Consider the following 19,002-nt stretch of genomic DNA (forward strand, 5'->3'; position numbering starts at 1 on the left):
TAAAGGATAGAAAAAAGAAAGCAAGACAGTGAAGTGACTTGATCCAATTACACAACTAGGTAGTGGCAGAGAGAGAGTTTAAGCCCAGAGCCAGTGCTCTTGACCATTATGCTTTATAATGAGGAGTCTAGAAAATAGACAGGGTAAGAACTTCCCAATGTCTCTAGCCCTATCTCAGAGAGAAAGGCATCATGATCATTCAACTTAGTTGATCTGCTAAGTAATCACTGCCCAATAGCAGACATAAGTAGATCAGACTCCATGACACTGGTCATTAAATTCTGAGTCACTTGCCTTGCCTAGATTCCATGATTAACAAGCAACCTGAAATAACTTGGTTTCCAACAAGATCCTACTATGGGGAAAGAACACAGTGACCTGCTGACCAAAGCATCCCGGCTTTCTTGGCCTTTCTACTTCTCATTATTAATTTGGCATCCTGGATCTATGAGCTTCTTATAAGTTCATTTAGCATGAGTCAGTCCTTCAGTCAGCTGAACTCTGGGTGTCTTGACCAAATGCAAGCCTGGGTAATCAGCCTGATGCATGGCATCGCCCATAACTGGCTAGTAGGAACCATTTATGAAAAGAGACAAATAGGACTACTGTTTAAGAAAGCTTCAAAAATCCTTCCCAACTGAGTTGTAGAAATGGAATTGTCGAGAAGTCAAATAAAAACTACTAAGCAAAGTAACTAAATCACAACCACAAATAAGATATATTTCTATGAGTGAATTATTAACCATAATTGGAAATACGGTCTCAGTCATCATGATGCTCTGCCAAAACTACATAGGAGGCACTAAAATCATCTAGCTTTCAGGGGAGAAGTACAGTGCATTGAAGAGAAGCCAGCCATCAATACAACTTTTGCTTAAAAGTACATCAAGGTGGACCCCAAATCTAGTAGCTACTAGTATCCATGAATTTAAAAGTCTAGCTTCAGCAATATTCTTCATCACTTGGGACTTTGATCTCCCAGGTCCTCCTACCCATTTTTTCTCACTCACTGTCTCCCTTACTCCTAGAGAAATAGAATCTTTTATTTTCCTTCAAAACACACAATTATGCATAAGTGCTGCAGAAGAATATGCAAAGACTGCACTATGGTTCAGCATCTATCCCGGCCACCTTGGCTGTTCCATGCCACCTCCCTCCCAGTCTCTCCATTTATGCCTGCCCCTTATTTCCCCACCATAACAAGATATTTCGTTCCCTTGATGTCACACCTGGTATTTTTCCCAGCACTTCTCATCTATTTTGGTAAAACGATCCAGGATAATCTTAGCAGGGTTTCAGGGTCAAAAGGCCTAAAGTTCAAGTCCTGAATTAACGACAAGCTAGCTGTGAAACTCTGGGGAAGATATTTAACACTTAAGTGTGTTTTCCTGTCTTTAAAGTGGGGAGAAGAGAGCGACAGGACGGTTGTGAGGCCTAATGTGAAAATCCATGTAAACAGTGCTTAGCCTGGTGCCTGGTAAACAGTAGCAAGTGACCAGTAAGTATCAGCTGCTGTCCTCACTGTTAATCCTGCTCCCAGGGCTCTTCTCTGAGACCCCAGCAAACAGGCTGGGGCTGTGACTCCTTTCTCCCTGCCTGCAGTTAGCATTAACCGTGCCCGCCAAATCTGCACTACAGCAAAGCAGCAGTACCACCGTCTGCTGTAACTTTCAGAAAGTGGATTCAAGGTTGCTAAGAGAAAGTTTTCTAGTCTATTTCCTTTTAAATTCTGGGGAGGGCAGGGGGGCAAGATGAATCTCTATCAGTCCTAGTGAGTTGAATGCTAAAAGACAAGCTGAAATTTCTCATCTTTGTCTTATTCATCAGACTACAGCAACCTAACAGCTGATTCTCATTCCTTTGTTTGAAAGTCATGCTGAAACCTGAACAACCCACAGGCAGTACTTCTAATCTCACGACAGGAAGAAGCCTCCTTTCAAATAAGAGTAGAAGCCATTATCTGAATGATTCGTGGGAAATGGGGGGTAGGTGGTAGGAAAAGGCAATGTCCAAGGCTTCAGTGCTCTGCAGGCCATCCCCAAATCCAAGTTTTAAGTCAGTTTAGAACCAAAACTCAAATCCAGTCCAGTAACAAAGAAGATTCATCTGATGATATGCTTTATTGTTAAATTTTACTACCATAGGCAAAAATGGCACAGAAGGCAAAGACAGTTTCAACAATGTGAATCCGCTCCTTGCTGTTTTCTCTCCTCTTCACTGTGGTCCCCTGATGCTTTCAACCAACATAGGAAACATCCCTTCCCTTCCCCTGCTGGTCCCCTCATGGGTGGTGCCTTCTTCACAAGCCGGTGCTGAGTTTTGTGAAGCTAGTAGAATTCTCTCTCCACTGTCTGTGTAAGCTGCGCACTGCCTTCAAAAGACACTTGACCAGGCTGGCAAAAGTTGAAGTTCGACAGTGCCAAGTCAAGGATATAGAGCAACCGAGACTTTTGACACAGCTGGTGGGAGCGCAAACTGGCATAATCACTTTGGAAAACAAGTCGGCATTATCTAGTGAAGAGGAAGATAGGAACACCCCAGAGCACAGCAATTTCACTCATGCCTTTAACAAGCACCGTGTAACTTACCAAGCATCTATGGTGCTCTTGCACTACATGGAGAACTAGAAATACAAAGAAGAGTGAAACCTGGAAAACTGTGAACTTTTGTGACAGTGGAACTATTACATACCTGCACTTCCCAGGATGGTAGCCATGTGTGGCTACTGAACACTTGCAATGTGGCTAATGCAATTGAAGAGCTGAAGTTTTAATAAAATAGGCACATATGGCTAGTGGCTGTCTTACTGTTCAATTCAACAAGAAACATATGCCTCAAGACCTATGCGCTAGAATGTTCATTTCAGCATTATTTGAAACAGATAAGACAAAAATAACACAAATGTCTATCAATAAGAAAACAGATAAACTGTAGCACATGCATAAAATAGAATACCGTAAGTGGTGAAAAACAAATGAACTCCACCTCCAAATATCAGAATAGCTATATCTTAAAAACAGTATTGGGGTTAGAGGGAGGAAGTCACAGAAGAATTCAGAGGATGATGCATTTTTACAAAGTCCAAATGCAAGTATAACAAGTAATTGATGATAAAAATATGAGTGGTGGTAAAGCTAAGAAGAAAAGCAAGAAAATGATAAATACAGGTTAATGATTATGGGCACAGCAGAGGTGGAGAGTAGAATCTGGAAGGGGCAAAAGGGAGCCTCAATAGCATGGCTAATGTTCTGCCTTTGTCCTTTTATTGTTGTCCAGCATATACAGCACATATATTACTTGATGCTTACAAATCCTTCACAATAAAAGAAAATGAAAAGTACTATTGAGGTAGTGTCACTGCTTCTTGTGTCTCATCTACCAATTCCCCACCCATGCACACTGGGAGCTTCTCCATGGAGAGGACCTGGTTTTACTCCTCTTTGTATCTCCAGTTCTCAGGACAGAGCAGATGCTTGAAAACTGTTTAGTGAGCTGAATCCAAATATGAGGAAAACCAGAACTCCCACAATCTAGGTTCTTTAATAGTTCTGTTTTCCAGGTAGTGATAGATAAGCATTCCTTATGCAGTTACAAAAAATAATAACATATATCGTCCCTTCTAAAATGCACTCTCCCCTCACCACACGTCAGCAGATCTGAAAGTAGAAAGGTGTTTTACATTTTAAGTTGTCATTAAATAGTGGTGTTTCTCAATGTCACCAGCATGCTAGAATTGAACAATGTAAGCTCCATGAAGGAAGGACTGAGCCTCTTTTGTTCATTTCTCTATCCCTAGACAAGTGTCTGGCACACAGCAGGGGTTCAATAAATAGTTATTAAGTAAAGAAAATGTAATAATTACCAATATTATAAGCCTATTGTGTGTCTGAGTCTTGCTAAATAGTTTACATAGATTATTTAATTTGCCCGTTAGAATGATCCCAAGGTTATACCACTTCCCCAAGAACATGTGAACAAGTGGCTGAAATGGAAACTTAGTAAGCGACAAAGGCAGAATTCAAACGTCATCTACTAGACTCCAAAGTCCATGCTCTTAAACAGGGATGCTACACAGCCTCTCAAACAAATTGAAGCCAAGCTACACCCATTTCTCCAGTTTTGGAAATAAACGTTTAAAGATGTTGCACACAGTAAGGGAGCTCCTATTAGCTGAATTACTGCTGATATATACATGCAACTGGAGCCTATGTTAGCCAGAGACATGAGGGATGAGTGAAGCCACCTCAACACATTTAGCCAGACTTCCCTCTATGTCCACCCTGAGTTACAATGAAATAGTTCCCTTACTGGTTCACAAACAGAAACACAGGCCCTGACATCAGCAAGCACTATTTCTAAAGGTAATAAATGCCTAAAGAGGGTAGAGTCATATCACCAAAGGGATCATCTTATTAAAAAGACAAATCCATGTGATCTAAACTCTAGGCAAGAGACTTATGTTTCCAACCTTATTTTAAAGACAGCTGAGGCCTTCCGTGGCCAAGTAACTTTGGCCCTCTGAGAAATAAGCTACTGAGGCAGAGACCAGAAACTAGGTTTCCCCCTCTTGGGTGCACCCTGCTCTCCTCACTACATCCCAGCAGAAGGAAGTCATTAAGGATTTGTTTAGGTCCCTCTCTAGGCATCTACAATAACCGGAACCTTTTACACAGATAATTGTGTTTAATCCTCAGAGAAATTAAGTAACTCACCACTTGGCATTTGGACTAGAAGCTAGAATGGTTCCACCTCACCCAGAAGATCTGCAAGTTACAGAAATAACCACAGAACTCTGCAAAGTGTTTTCATGTCACTGAAAAAAAAAAATGAGAAGTAAACTTCTGAAAATAAGAGTGTCTTAAAATTCGACAAGCTTGAATATTCCCCAAACACTGTACCTCAAGACTAGTAACACCAAGTTTAAACACCAATAAGATAACTTCTAACCAATTACGAAAATGTCACCTCTAAAAATGAACTAGAGACTTAAAGAGCACCTTAAAAAATACCTGGCATTTGTAGTAGATATAAAGGAAAAATGAAAATTTCAAATCTCCTATTTAGGTTAAAGAGAAATTTTTGAAAACCAATTCAATTTTGTCCATTTTCTTCCATTTTTCCATATACTATACACAGTAGAGCATATTTTGCCGCAACTGCTATGAAGGCTTTCTTTTATCTTGCCTTCTTTCTCATCACCACATCCTCTTTAATGCAAAATAAAATGAGACTATCTGAGAGGTACCTTAAGTCTCTCAAAAGAAAAAGTCCTCCATAATTTTAAGATACTGTCATAACTTTATTTCTTTCTTATTATGTAGAAAATCCCATCCAATTTGGAGAATATTATTTTACTTCTGAAACTGCAGGAAAACTATGTTGTAGCTCTAGTAGGGGTACAACTCTTACATATTTAAAAAATGTTTTGACTATTCTTCACATTTTAAGAAATTATTACTCAGAATGAAATGGTATAATCAATGGCTTCGACTACACCACTTGGAACATATAAGAAACTCCCTTTCTTTTTGCAAAAATAAAAGCTCCACCATGAACAAGTAAAACTGCATGCTAATCAACTGGGTTTTTTTTCATACCAAAGGAGTTTTACCAAAGAGGTTTCAAGCCTTTCTCCTTGAGTCCTGCATACTTTCTCCAGAAGGTTCCTAGCCTGTTGTAGTCAGACAATGATGTGGAATTCATCTACCTTGCTTTAAAAGGGGGTTAAATATATTATTACCTTTTCTCACTTATAATGCCATTTCCCACTCCCCACCCCAGCGTAAAGTACAAAAAGAGCTTCACAGTCATCTGCCTACTAAGACATCTCTTTTCTAGAATCACTGCCTTTTAAAAAGCTGTTAATTCTCATTTTATTTCACTTTTCTTTCTCCTCAATATAAAATTAAAATTAGCTCACTTGATGTTATCAAATCCTCAGATGAAAGGCTCTAGAAATAGCTTCCTATTTGTGGAAAGAGCCAAAACACACAAAAAAAATGGAAGAGAGCTCTTGAATCGTCTTTCCTAAAACATTCCGTGTGTTACCAATGTAAGCAAAATCCTCGAAGGCTTGCTTAGCTATGAATTTAATGTAAGGAGTTGATTTAAAAGCTAAAGCAAAATGTAATCAGAAAACAGCCAGAACCAGTGATAGACCAAAGCAAAGTTCAAATACATAATCCCCGGAGCCCACAGTGCATACCCAGCAGCAATGCAGAGCTGCTTTAGGTGCTGACTCCGCAGCATCCCCGGCTCATCTGCTTCAGGTTACACACGTCCTTCTCTGTCACTTGTCCCACTTTGCCTACTCCAGTCATTTACAAATGACTCAAAGTGCCACCTGCCCCCGAACGTCCACGAGCCTGACACCCCCGCGCCCGGCTGCGCACAAATGTGCGGTAATACACCCTCGCCCCGGCTCCGCCCAGCAGGCGGACACGGGCGAGGCCAGGCGGCCCGGCCTCCAGGAGGTGGGTGGTGCCGGGCGCCCCGGCCCCACCGGCGCTGTCACCGCGGACACCGAGCCCCGCGTCCTCAGCGCAAACTCCTCGCGGCCGCGGGTGTTCCCCAAAACGCTGAGGCCTCGCTGGCTCCCATCCCGCGAGGAGGCGTCCGCGCCCCCTCGCTGCGAGGGTGTCACTGGAGCCCCAGAACTGAAATAGGGCAGACGAGGAGAAAGGGGAGGGTCCTGTTTTTTGACTTTCGGCGTCGCAATTCCTCCTGGTCTGCAGACAGCTGCGTCCGGGTGGAGGGCGCTCCCGTTTTTTGAAGCCGCTTCCGGCCTTTCCAGGCGCGGGGGTTCTTCTGGTGAGAGGGCGAGCCGGCAGAAGGCCAGGGAGGCGGACGCGAAACCCACGGGTGCCCCGCGACCCGCGCGCCCGCCCCGGCGCAACCCCGCCACCCGCGACCCGCAGGCACTGCAGGCGCCGCGCCCGACCTCCGCGCGCGCCGGGTCCCAGGTTGTGGTGGAGAGCGCGCCGCAGCCGCAGCCGCAGCCGCCCCTCCGGGAGCCGCGCGCTCACAGCGGTGCCCCACCGGCCCCGACAGCCGCCGGGCTGCAGCTCCGCGGTCCCCTCCTCCCTGGAACCCCAGCCCCCGCCCCGCGCACCTCCGTGCCCGCCGAACTGCCGCTGGGATTTCCGACTGCGACAGCCCCTCAGGTCCGGCCGGGGTTTCTCCGTTTTCGGCGTCACAATAATAAGGAAGTTTCCCCACAAGCCTGCGAGCGGCGGAATGCACTGGGTAAATGACTGCCCCCGCGGCCAATGAGCGCCCTTCTGGAGAGGCCCACACCAATGGCGGCGGCGGCGGAGCGAGAGGAGGGACGGCGAGGCCCGGGGGCGGTAGGCGGGGAGAGGTCCTGGCCCCGGCGGGAGGCGGGGGCGGCCCGAGGTGACAGGACCTGCGCGCCCGGCGAGGGGACAGCAGCACGGTTGTCTGTCGCCCCAGCCCCGGCTTCAAGAGTTCGTCCGCGCCGGAGTAGGATTGATTTTCATTGGCAGGGAAGCGAGCGGGACTGACCAGCAGTTGGTTTTTCAGATTCTGGACTCTTATTTATGAAAAGGTGACCAAAAACTCCTCGGCATAGGGGAAACGCTACAGGGTGACAACTGAAGGTGAGTTATTAAGCATTTTTTTCCACGAAGGAGGAGTCTTCTGTTTCACTCGCCTTCGGAAGACTGGAAGAAGCGCAGCGCCGAAACGCGGGGCTGCGCCGTGGGAGAGGCGGGAAGGAAGCCGGGTGCTGAGGCCGGTGCTGCCAGGCGCCTGGGAAGTTGGGGTGAAAGAGGACAGCTGTGTTGCGGATGCAAGGAGGGCGTGGAGAAGATTGGAAGGTGGTGGCTGGGAGGGCATGGAAAGAAGTAACTGAGCAGGGAAAAGACGTATGTGGCCTAAAATCCGGTAGTGCATAAAGAACTTTTTTCCTGCCTTACTTTCCCTGGCACTCAGAGCTTCCTCCTCCTCTCCAAGGTCACAGTGTTTTCAGAGTTCCCCTGATCCTTGTACGATCCACAGATAATATTTTGAAGAAAACATTCTCACAAATGTGACTTCATGTTTTGCTGTCCCTCCAACTCCTTAGAATTTGAAACACAGTAACAAAATACCGGGAAGGTACTACTTTAATCCAAGGAATGACTTACCTAATGGAAGAATTTTTATAATCTGACATTTGAACCGGGAGGATTTTTAAGGCCAGGTTCCTTCCAACGACGTTCAACTCAGGTTAGTTCTCAGAATCTCATAGATTGACAAGCAGAATAAAAGTTTTGAGGTGTGGTGTATCCTGGGTATGGGGCACTGTTGGCTGGCATATGAACTCTGAGTGATGTAAGGCAAGTTGTCAAATGCACCTGAGTCAAGAAAGATAAGAGCAAAATCTGTTATCAGGTAACTAAGGTCATCTAAAAATGATTCCAACCTTTGAAGTTTGAATCACACTGGACACCTTTACAAACACTGGGGACAAAATTAAGACAACTCCCTCATGCTCCAGAGGTGTGGCAGTTTCACAGAAGTCCAGTTCTTTCACAAAGACTTATTCCCAATTTAGAGATGGTATTGCCAAAAAGAACTGGGGTAATGGCCAAAGAGGAGTCGTGGTAGGAAGTTCCCCATGGTTGAAAAGTGAGAGTCTATTTTCTTGTGTCAAACATAAGGTTTGTAATCAATCAGCGCTTAGGTCAATATATCTGGCCCATGGCTCAAGTGTTTTTCATATGAAATTTCCTCTTAAGGAAAAAGTTGGTCATCAAAAACTCAGACATGGAGGTGGAATAGGAATGATGTCTAAACTACAAATTGAGATACTTTAAGCTTCCTTAGCAAATATCTAAACTACAAATTGAGATACTTTAAGCTTCCTTAGCAAATAAACAGTCCGAACCTTGGGAACTTACTTAATATGCAGAACAATCAGTGAAGATACCCATAGTACTTCATTTTGTTTTCTTAATTGAACCAACACAAACTGGCAATTTCCTCAGCAAGGGCCTGCTCCATGTACCAAAATGGCTTTAAATGGCCCAGCACCAATAGTCATCACAGCAGACACTTAAACTGGTTTGAAGAAGCCATAGTTTACTTTCTCTTTCCATTTTTATAGCTCCCTCTTCCACCCATTTCTTTCTGACTTCCCATCTGTTCCCTCACAAGCTTACTGTATATTGACCATCTACTATAATACCAGGCCCTGTGGATATGTTGGTGACACAGTCCCTGTTGCCTTGTAGAGGAGAGGGAGGCAAACATTAACCAATTATAATCATTCCAAAGGCTATATAGTTGTTAACCATGATACATTTTATGAAATAAAAATATTCATGTTAAAAATGAAAGATTTAACCCAAGAAGGAACTGTAAACAAAACTGAGCTCCAGTTAATGCCATGCATGCTTAAGTATTTGGCAGGAAATGTGCTGTTGTCTGCAATTTATTTTGAAATGTATATTATAAAAGATGGATTGAAGAATGGATGGAGACATGGATAGATGGATACATATGTTGACAAATTCAGTGTAGCAAAATACTAATTATAGACTCTACATGGTAGAAAAAAGGATGTTCATTGTACATCCAGTTTCTCTGTATGGTTGAAAAGTTTACATTTAAAAAGTTGGAAAATGAAAAATAAAGAAATAAGAAAAGGTGTAATAAATTCTAACTATAACCTTTGACAGGCAGAAGGGGTCATGTGGTCCTCCAGCACTGTGCAGATGTGGAATCCCCAGTGACAAAGGGAATTATTCCCAGAGCTACTGCCCTTCTAACAGAAGCCAATTTACCTTCTTCCCAGCTCCCTCCTTGAAATGCAAATGCCTATTTTAATTGAAGTAAATTTTTCAGTACAGTAGGAATACTATTTAATGATGATTGTTTTCTATGTTTGACTTACTTGTCCAGCAGACAAACGTTCACTTGGTAAACTTAGACTTCTGATATCTTGAATCAAACTTGTGGGAGGAAAAACAGGTCAGCCACAACATTCTGTCTTTCAGGCATAGTTTTAAAAAGTAAGAGTCTTCACCTCTAGGAAGGGAAAGCACAGATTATTTGACAAGTACTTTGTGTGTACCCTGTAAAGCTACGTAATTACAAAAGTGATTCTCACCTTACCCCTAAAAACATACACATTTTGTCAGTCTAGTTGAAACTCAAGGGAAAAATTGATTGTAAAACATTTTTCACTGTTTTTGGTTAACACACTTTATCCAAGAGGCTTATATGTACCCAGGCTAAATTATATAAATTCACTGAAAATTATTCTATAACCAACAGCATTAATTTATTAATGTGAAGAATGACTTGGAAGAAAGATATCACAGTAAATTAATATTGCCATCAATCAAATAACCATTAAGTATTTATTGAATGTCATCTGTAGTTGTGTTACTGGACAAGAAGCATCGTTCCTTACCACAAAGAGCTAATAACCATTATGACTATTCCTTTGTTTTTCTTGAAACTATTCATAGTTTAAGTTTGCTTTTTTTCTTGTCAAGCCATGTGGATAAAGCACAAACACCTTATTTTACATGTAAGGAACTCACTATCATACAGGTTAAAATTAATTAATGTTAACATGATGGAATGGTTGAACATTTCCTATGAAAGCCTTTAGGGTGAGTGTTAGCTTGACCCTAAAGATTGCATGCAATAAAGCCTTTAGGAAGTTACAGATTTCATGAAAGCTTTCTCTCTTCACAAGGCCCCAAAACCTGTATTCTTGGAAGGAGCATCCAGCCTCCCACTCTGAGCACACTGACAAAATGAGTATTTGGAGGAATGCCAGCTAACAGGATGTCTGGCACTGTGTAGCTGCATAGCATGCATATATTTTAACTCCCCAAAATCATGCAGCTGTTTTACCTTTCTGATGCAAAAAAACAAATTCTTCAGCAGTTTACTTATGTCAAATCAAAATAAAGTCATCAAAATGCAAAAACCCCTTTCTCTGAAGTTTCAGTAAATTTGGTTCAAATGAAATTTAAGGAATATTATTCTAGAAAATAGGCTAAAGTGAACCTATGGAATTTCAAAAGTGCATACATATAATCAATATTAGTTGGTTATATCAATTGGCCATAAATGCTGGAAACACAGGCAAATCTGTATAATAAATGATTTGTTATTTTAATATTAAAAATACATGATATATTCACTGACATCCCATGACATGATAAATGTATTATTCCTGTAGCAAGCACAGTTCAGATTGCAATGAGTGTACTACATTTTCCTTAATCCTAGCAGAAGCATCTGTAATATGTTGCTTCAGCTGATTTATCCCTCTCATTTTTACTAAATAAACCTATAACTTTGGCACAGTTCAGAAGTAAGCAAAAAGGATCTATCTGTAAAGCTGACCCATAATACAGCATATGATAATTTACTTAACGCAAATCTTTAAAAAAAAATTGTATTGTTTATATTTCCAAACTGTAGGGCTACCCTTTATATAAAAGAGAACCAATAACTGGTATTTAATTTTCTGTTGGCCTTTAGCATTTTTTCTTCTTGCATGTAGTTAAAAGCCTAGTGAAATCAGCCATTATATTTACTTTGACATCGTTGACCAACAAATTGTCCTTACCTAGAATCTACACACATAAACAGAATCAGAAATGAGAAAGGAAAAATCACAATGGACCCCACAGAAATACAAAGGATTATTAGAGAATACTATGAAAATCTATATGCTAACAATCGGGATAACCTAGAAGATATGGACAACTTCCTTGAAAAATACAGTCTTCCAAAACTGACCCAGGAAGAAACAGAAAATCTAAACAGACCAATAACAGCAGTGAAATTGAATCGGTAATCAAAAAACTACCCAAAAACAAAACTCCTAGGCCAGCTGCATTCTCCGCTGAATTTTATCACACATATAAAGAAGACATAATACCCATTCTCCTTAAAGTTTTCCAAAAAATAGAAGAGGGAATACTTCCAAACTCATTCTATAAAGCCAGCATCACCCTAATATCAAAACCAGGCAAAGACACCACAAAAAAAGAAAATTACAGACCAATATCCCGGATTAACATAGATGCAAAAATACTCAACAAAATATTAGCAAACCAAATTCAAAAAGACATCAAGAGGATCATACACCATGATCAAGTGGGATTCATCCCAGGGATGTAAGGATGGTACAACACTCAAAAATCCATCAACATCATCCACCACATAAACAAAAAGAAGGACAAAAGCCACATGATCATCTCCATAGATGCTGAAAAAGCATTCGACAAAATTCAACATCCATTCATGATAAAAACTCTCAACAAAATGGGTATAGTGGGCAAGTACCTCAACATGATAAAGGCCATATATGACAAACCCACAGCCAACATTATACTTAACAGCGAGAAGCTGAAAGGTTTTCACCTAAGATCAGGAACAAGGCAGGCATACCCACTCTCCCCACTTCTATTCAACATAGTACTGGAGGTCCTAGCCATGGCAATCAGACAAAACAAAGAAATACAAGGCATCCAGATTGGTAAAGAAGTCAAACTGTCACTATTTGCAGATGACATGATATTGTACATAAAAAAACCCTAAAGAATGCACACCAAAACTACTAGATCTAATATCTGAATTCAGCAGTTGCAGGATACAAGATTAATACACAGAAATCTGTCACTTTCCTACATACTAATGATGAATTAACAGGAAAAGAAATCAGGAAAACAATTCCATTCACAAATGCATCAAAAAGAATAAAATACCTAGGAATAAACCTAACCAAGGAAGTGAAAGACCTATACCCTGAAAACTATAAGACACTCTTAAGAGAAATTAAAGAGAACACTAACAAATGGAAACTCATCCCATGGTCTTGGCTAGGAAGAATTAATATTGTTAAAATGGTCATCCTGCCTAAAGCAATCTACAGATTCAATGCAATTCCTATCAAAATACCAACAGCATTCTTCAACAAACTGCAACAAATAGTTCTAAAATTCATATGGAACCACAAGAGTCCCCGAATAGCTAAAGTAATCCTGAGAAGGAAGAATAAAGCAGGGGGTATCCTCCTTCCCAAATTCAAGCTCTACTGCAAAGCCACACTAATCAAGACAATTTGATACTGGCACAAGAACAGACCAACAGATCAGTGGAACAGAATAGAGAGTCCAGATATTAACCCAAACATATGCTCAATTAATATACCATAAAGGAGCCATGGATATGCAATGGGACAATTAAAGCCTCTTCAACAGCTGGTGTTGGCAAAACTGGACAGCTACATGTAAGAGAATGAAACTGGATCATTGTCTAACCTCATACACAAAAGTAAATTCGAAATGGATCAAAGACCTGAATATAAGTCATGAAACCACAAAACTCTTAGGAAAAAACATAGGCAAAAATCTCTTGGACATAAACATGAGCTACTTCTTTATGAACATGGCTCCCTGGGCAAGGGAAACAAAAGTAAAAATGAACAAGTGGGACGATGTCAAGCTGAGAAGCTTCTGTACAACAAAGGACACCATCACTAGAACAAAAGACATCCTACATTATGGGAGAATATATTCATAAATGACATATCTGATAAAAGGTTGACATCCAAAATATATAAAGAGCTCACGCACCTCAACAAACAAAAAGCAAATAATTCAATTAAAAAATGGGCAGAGGATCTGAACAGACACTTCTCCAAAGAAGAAATTCAGATGGCCAACAGGCATATGAAAAGATGCTCCACATCGCTAATCATCAGAGAAATGTAAATTAAAACCACAATAAGATATCACCTCACACCAGTAAGGATGGCCACCATCCAAAAGACAAAGAACAACAAATGTTGGTGAGGGTGTGGAGAAAGAAGAACCCTCCTGTGCTGCTGGTGTGAATGTAAATTAGTTCAACCATTGTGGAAAGCAGTATGGAGGTTCCTCAAAAACTAAAAATAGAAATTCTATTTGACCCAGGAATTTCACTCCTAGGAACATCCCCTAAGAATGCAGCAGCCCAGTTTGAAAAAGACATATGCACCCCTATGTTTATCAGAGCACTATTTACAATAGCCAAGAAATGGAAGCAACCTAAGTGTCCATCAGTAGATGAATGGATAAAGAAGATGTGGTACATATACACAATGGAATATTACTCAGCCATAAGAAGAAAACAAATCCTACCATTCGCAACAACATGGATGGAGCTGGAGGGTATTTTGCTCAGTGAAATAAGCCAGGTGGAGAAAGACAAGTATCAAATGATTTCACTTATATGTGGAGTATAAGAACAAAGAAAAAAAGTGAAGAAATATAACAGCAGCAGACTCACAGAACCCAAGAATGGACTAACAGTTACCAAAGGGAAAGGGACGGGGGAGGATGGTTGGGAAGGGAGGGACAAGGGGGGAAAAAGGGGCATTACGATTAGCACACATAATGTAGGGGGTCACGGGGAAGGCAGTACAACACAGAGAAGACTAGTGGTTCTATAGCATCTTACTATGCTCATGGACAGTTACTGTAAATGGGGTATGTGGTGGGGACTTGATAATAGGGGGAGCCTAGTGACCACAATGTTGCTCATGTAATTGTAGATTAAGGATACCAAAATTAAAAAAGAAAATTGTCCTTACCTTATAGCTACTTAAGATACAATAGTATCTTACAGATACTATAGCTGGTTCCATTTCCCTCTCTCCATTTGCTTTGGAAAGCCTAGAGCAAAATGTATGTCCCATCTGTATAAAATCTTACTTCGTTTTGAGCAGTAACCTCATTTCAAGGTTCATTTTAACTTTCCTGTCATTTTCCCATTGTACTTATTTTCTTACCTACTTAAAAAAAAACTTGCTTTTCTCTTTGTAAGTGTAGTAAATAATCACTATATAAAATATGTAAAATACGTAAAAGAAAAAAATTAAAATGGTCTCTTCTTTCACCACCCGTTTTTAGTTCCTAATACTTTGGCATTTCCCCATTCATGTATATGCACTTCTAAATGTGACTCATTTTATATATAATATTTTACACAGTATTTTCTGAATTTAATAATATATTGAACATTTTCAATAGAATTAAATACTGTTCTACAAAATCAATTTAAACATTGCACATATTCACAAAATGGATATACTATAATTTAACCCTTGTTGCATGTTTATTTTCAATAATGAAACAACATAGCAGTATATAGTGTATATAGCTAAATATTTTCCTTCACCCTTCATTGTTTCCACAATACAAACTCCTAGAAGTAGAATAGCTAGGTCAGGCAGAATATAGACTTTTAAGGCTTTGTAATGTACTCCCAACTTTCCCTATCAAAAGGTGGCACCAGTTAAATATATACACAAAAAAAGCTAAGTGGCCTTTGTCCAACCCCCTTACCAGGAATGCGGTTGTTTTTTTGTTTTTGTTTTTTTGCTTAATTTTTTTTCTCTTTTGTCTCTTTTTGTTTTTGTTTTGTTATTGAAATAAAATTAATATACAGTATTATATTGGTTGCAGTTGTACAATATAGTGATTCAACAATTATATATACTACAAAATGCTCACCCTGATAGTGTAGTTCCCATCTGTTAACATATAAAGATATTACACTATATTGACTGTATTCCCTATGTTGTACTTTCTTCCAGTAATGGGGTTTTTTTTGTTTTAGTTTTCATTTTATCTTTCTTATTGTATTAATTTTGTAAGCCACTTTAAGTCTCAACTAGAACACATAGGACATAATCAAATAAAAATAGAACAAAAACAATTTTTCCAGTAGAATTAAAAGCTGTGTGGCACATATCTAAAAATTACCTTAGGTAAGTTGTTTCCCAATATTCATATCAAAAATTACCTAAATGCATAAAAATGCAGTTGTTGGTCCTTTGTTGAATTCTGTTTGATGTCATGTGATTCCCCCAGTCCTCCCACACACCTGCCAAAAATAAAAGGTACCAAAAAGGAAGTTTTGTACAAACACAAACTGTTGTTAATCATTTCCATCATCAGGACACATGCACAAGCCAATAACAATGAGTTGATAGTTCACTGAATTCCACAGAAAAATAAAATACAAAGTGTCAGAATTTGTGTCATCCAACAATAGAATGGTAGTCAGAGAAGGCCTTTTTTTACCCATTTTTCAAAGAGAAAACAGTGTCATGACTTACCATATCCATTGTGGTCCAATCACCTTTGCCATAATCACCTTGTTATGTGTACCAGTATGTCCCAGGCTTTACCAAAGAAAATGAATTTGTTGATGAACCATCGGTAAATTGTATCTACATGAAACTTCAGAATGTGAACTTATTTGGAATAGGGTCTTTCTAGATGTAATTCATTTCATTAAGATGAGGTCATACTGGATTAGGAGGTTCCTAAATCCAGTAACTGGTGTCCTTATCCTTATAAGAAACCGTGTGAACACACAGACACACAGGAAAAATGCCATGTGATGATGTAGACAGAGATTGGAATGATGTGTTGATAAGCCAAGAAATGCCAAACAACCACCAGAAGCAAGGAGAGAGGCAAAGAGAACAGATTCTCTCTCAGAGCCTACAGGAGAAACCAAACTGCCAACACCTTGATTTTGGACTTCAGCCTCCAGAATTGTGACATAATCAATTTCTGCTGTTTTAAGCCACCCAATTTATGGGACAGAGGTATGTTGCTACTTAAAGCATCGAAAATAGGCTTTCAATGTAGTCTAGCTGTGGCATCTGTCACCAGGTTGATTGCCAGGAATGACTGAGTGACTGATGTATTACTTTAGAGTTCTCTTCCTCTGAGAGCTTCATCTATATTCTTCTTAAAGTGTCAACTCAAAAAAAGAATGACATTCCAAACTGACAAAGTCTGTTCTTAGTCAAGGTGTATGAGGAACTGTACTGCCCAGCTAGATCTTTCCAACAAGCATTCACATGCCTTTGCAAGCAAATGTAGGTTAGCCAAATCTGTTTCATAAAGTGTCTCTCTCCACCTGATATTTCATTATACTAGCAGTCAAATCATAGTTCCATATCAGTTTCACTCATAAAGCGTATAAATTATATAAGACAGAACTTGTACAAGCCTTGCCTTGACTTTGATGAAATTCTAGTCATTTCAAAGACAAATCATTGTATTTTTTTGATATTTCAACAGAGCAGGTATCCTTTCGATATGACTATAATAATAGAAACTGAAAATATTTTAATTTATTTTACTTTATTATTGAATTAATATTTATCCCATAAAGCAAGACTCTGAAAGTTAAAGTAATACTTCATGTCTATGAAGAGGACTCAGAAAAATCAATCATATGCATAGGAAACTCCATCCACTCCCTTACACAATTAAAAGGAAATCTTGACACTAATAATCTTACTTTTTAAAAAGTCAACATTTAATTGCAAAACAAAATGAAAACTGTTTGTTTTGATCTATACAGAAACAGTTACCTAAATAAATTACTTAGGGAAAAGATTCTGTCTCCAAAAGTCAGCTTCTGAAGCATTCAGTGGACTTTGTTATGCTGAATCTAAACTACATTGAGAAGGACATTTTCAATATTTAGGAGTGATACCAAATTTACCTACAGGAACAGTTTACTTAGAGATCAAATAGGAACTCTTGATTATTTATTTCACTGAAAAACAAATTAGTTGCTGCTAATTGGAAGTAACCTAAGCATTCTATGCCTCGTCTATTATTTGAAAAAAGATTGCCAATGATAAATATTTACTGAGTTATTTTAACATCCATTTTGTGGAGATATTAGTATTTTTAGTATTTAGAAAACTTCTTCAAGAAACATAGATGAAATATTATGTAAAAAAACAAAACAGTATCTTTAAAAGAACACATTGTCAGCAAAGAAAGTAACTTTCAAAAGAACCAACTACAACCTCTTTGCAAACGGGTTCTAGAAACACCAAACACCCTGAAATGGGTCTTGCAAGGGAAAAGAAGAGCAGGAATTAGCAGTGCTGAGCTGCAGCAAAAGAAAAGACTGGTGTTTCTGTGTGTTGTCCTTTCTGCTTCCTCTTCCCCTTTGACCTTACTCCTCTGCCCCCTAGTACTCCATGCCATTAGAACATGATTCTTAATATTCTTTTTTGATCTTCTTTTGGTAATCTGACAAAAGTTATACATTGTCTCCACAAATATGGCACATATATTTGCATAACTTGAATACCACCATCCTAAAAGTATTCATGGACACTTTGCATCTGGGGATGGACCAATGTACTCCTCTTCCTCTTCATTATGAATCTTTTCCTCAAAAACTTACCAAATCTAAGAACCTTATAAGTTCATTCATACAAAAACACAATAAGGCTTAATATTTGGCCATTCTCTCCTAGGGGAGTTTTAAGTGAGGTGACTTTATCTCTAGTTGATATAATTGATCAAAAAGGTATAAGCATTATACAGTGTGTGAGCTGCATTTTGCTTCCTAGGGACCCCTTTTAGAAGCCTCAAAATCAAGCCCTTATACAAGGTAAACTCAATTTTGGATGCCCTCCCTTGGAACCCAAGCAAAACATATAAAATTGAACTCATCTTTTCCCCAGAAATTAATTCCCCTTCAATTGCCTTCATAATCTAAACTCAGAATCTTGGAATTACTTTGATCCTCAATTCTCCCTCATGTCCACCTCTTCCTCTCTGTATTAGTTTCCTATTGCTGCAGTAGTAACAAATTACCACAAATTTAACAGCTGAAAACAACACAAGTTATTATCTGACACTTCTGGAAGCCAGGGGGCTTAAAGAGTTCCACAGGGATAAAATCAAAGCATTGGCAAGGCTGATTGCTTCTGGAAACTCCAGAGGAGAATCTGTTTCTTACCCCTTCCAAGTTCTAGAAACTGCCCACATTCCTTAGCTCATGGCCACATCACTTAAATCTCTAATTCAAAAGTAATTTCACCTTCTAATTTTTGTCCTCTTGTCTCCCTCTTTTAAAGACTCTTGTGATTGAATAGGGCACACCTCGATAATCCAGGCTAATCCACCCATCTCAAAATCCTTAGTCACATCTGTA

At 39.6% G+C, this 19,002-nt stretch overlaps 1 protein-coding gene and 1 long non-coding RNA gene across 19 annotated transcripts in view; one reads left to right on the top strand and one right to left on the bottom strand.

Moving 5' to 3' along the window:
* Nucleotides 1–7,247, bottom strand: part of HERC3 (HECT and RLD domain containing E3 ubiquitin protein ligase 3) — a 119,730-nt gene extending 112,483 nt beyond the window's left edge. For 6 of the 17 annotated variants that reach the window (XM_037020104.2, XM_037020100.2, XM_037020108.2 and 3 more), the window contains exon 1: nt 7,112–7,243. Coding sequence is in view for 1 of the 17 variants with exons in the window: in XM_037020111.2 (XP_036876006.2) it covers nt 4,713–4,722 (10 nt within the window). In the remaining 16 variants the exon portion in view is untranslated. Of the gene's footprint in view, nt 1–4,712; nt 4,814–6,205; nt 6,342–7,111 lie in introns of those variants that run through there. The other 11 variants (XM_037020111.2, XM_037020110.2, XM_037020101.2 and 8 more) reach the window with 6 other exon arrangements.
* A 235-nt stretch (nt 7,248–7,482) lies between these two features.
* The window catches only part of LOC140849593 (uncharacterized), a 32,357-nt gene continuing 20,837 nt past the window's right edge, over nt 7,483–19,002 (top strand). For both annotated transcript variants that reach the window (XR_012131661.1, XR_012131662.1), the window contains exon 1: nt 7,483–7,619. This is a non-coding gene — a long non-coding RNA (uncharacterized lncRNA). The remainder of the gene's footprint in view (nt 7,620–19,002) is intronic.

Source organism: Manis javanica, chromosome 5 (assembly GCF_040802235.1).
Source record: "Manis javanica isolate MJ-LG chromosome 5, MJ_LKY, whole genome shotgun sequence".
NCBI lineage: Eukaryota > Metazoa > Chordata > Mammalia > Pholidota > Manidae > Manis > Manis javanica.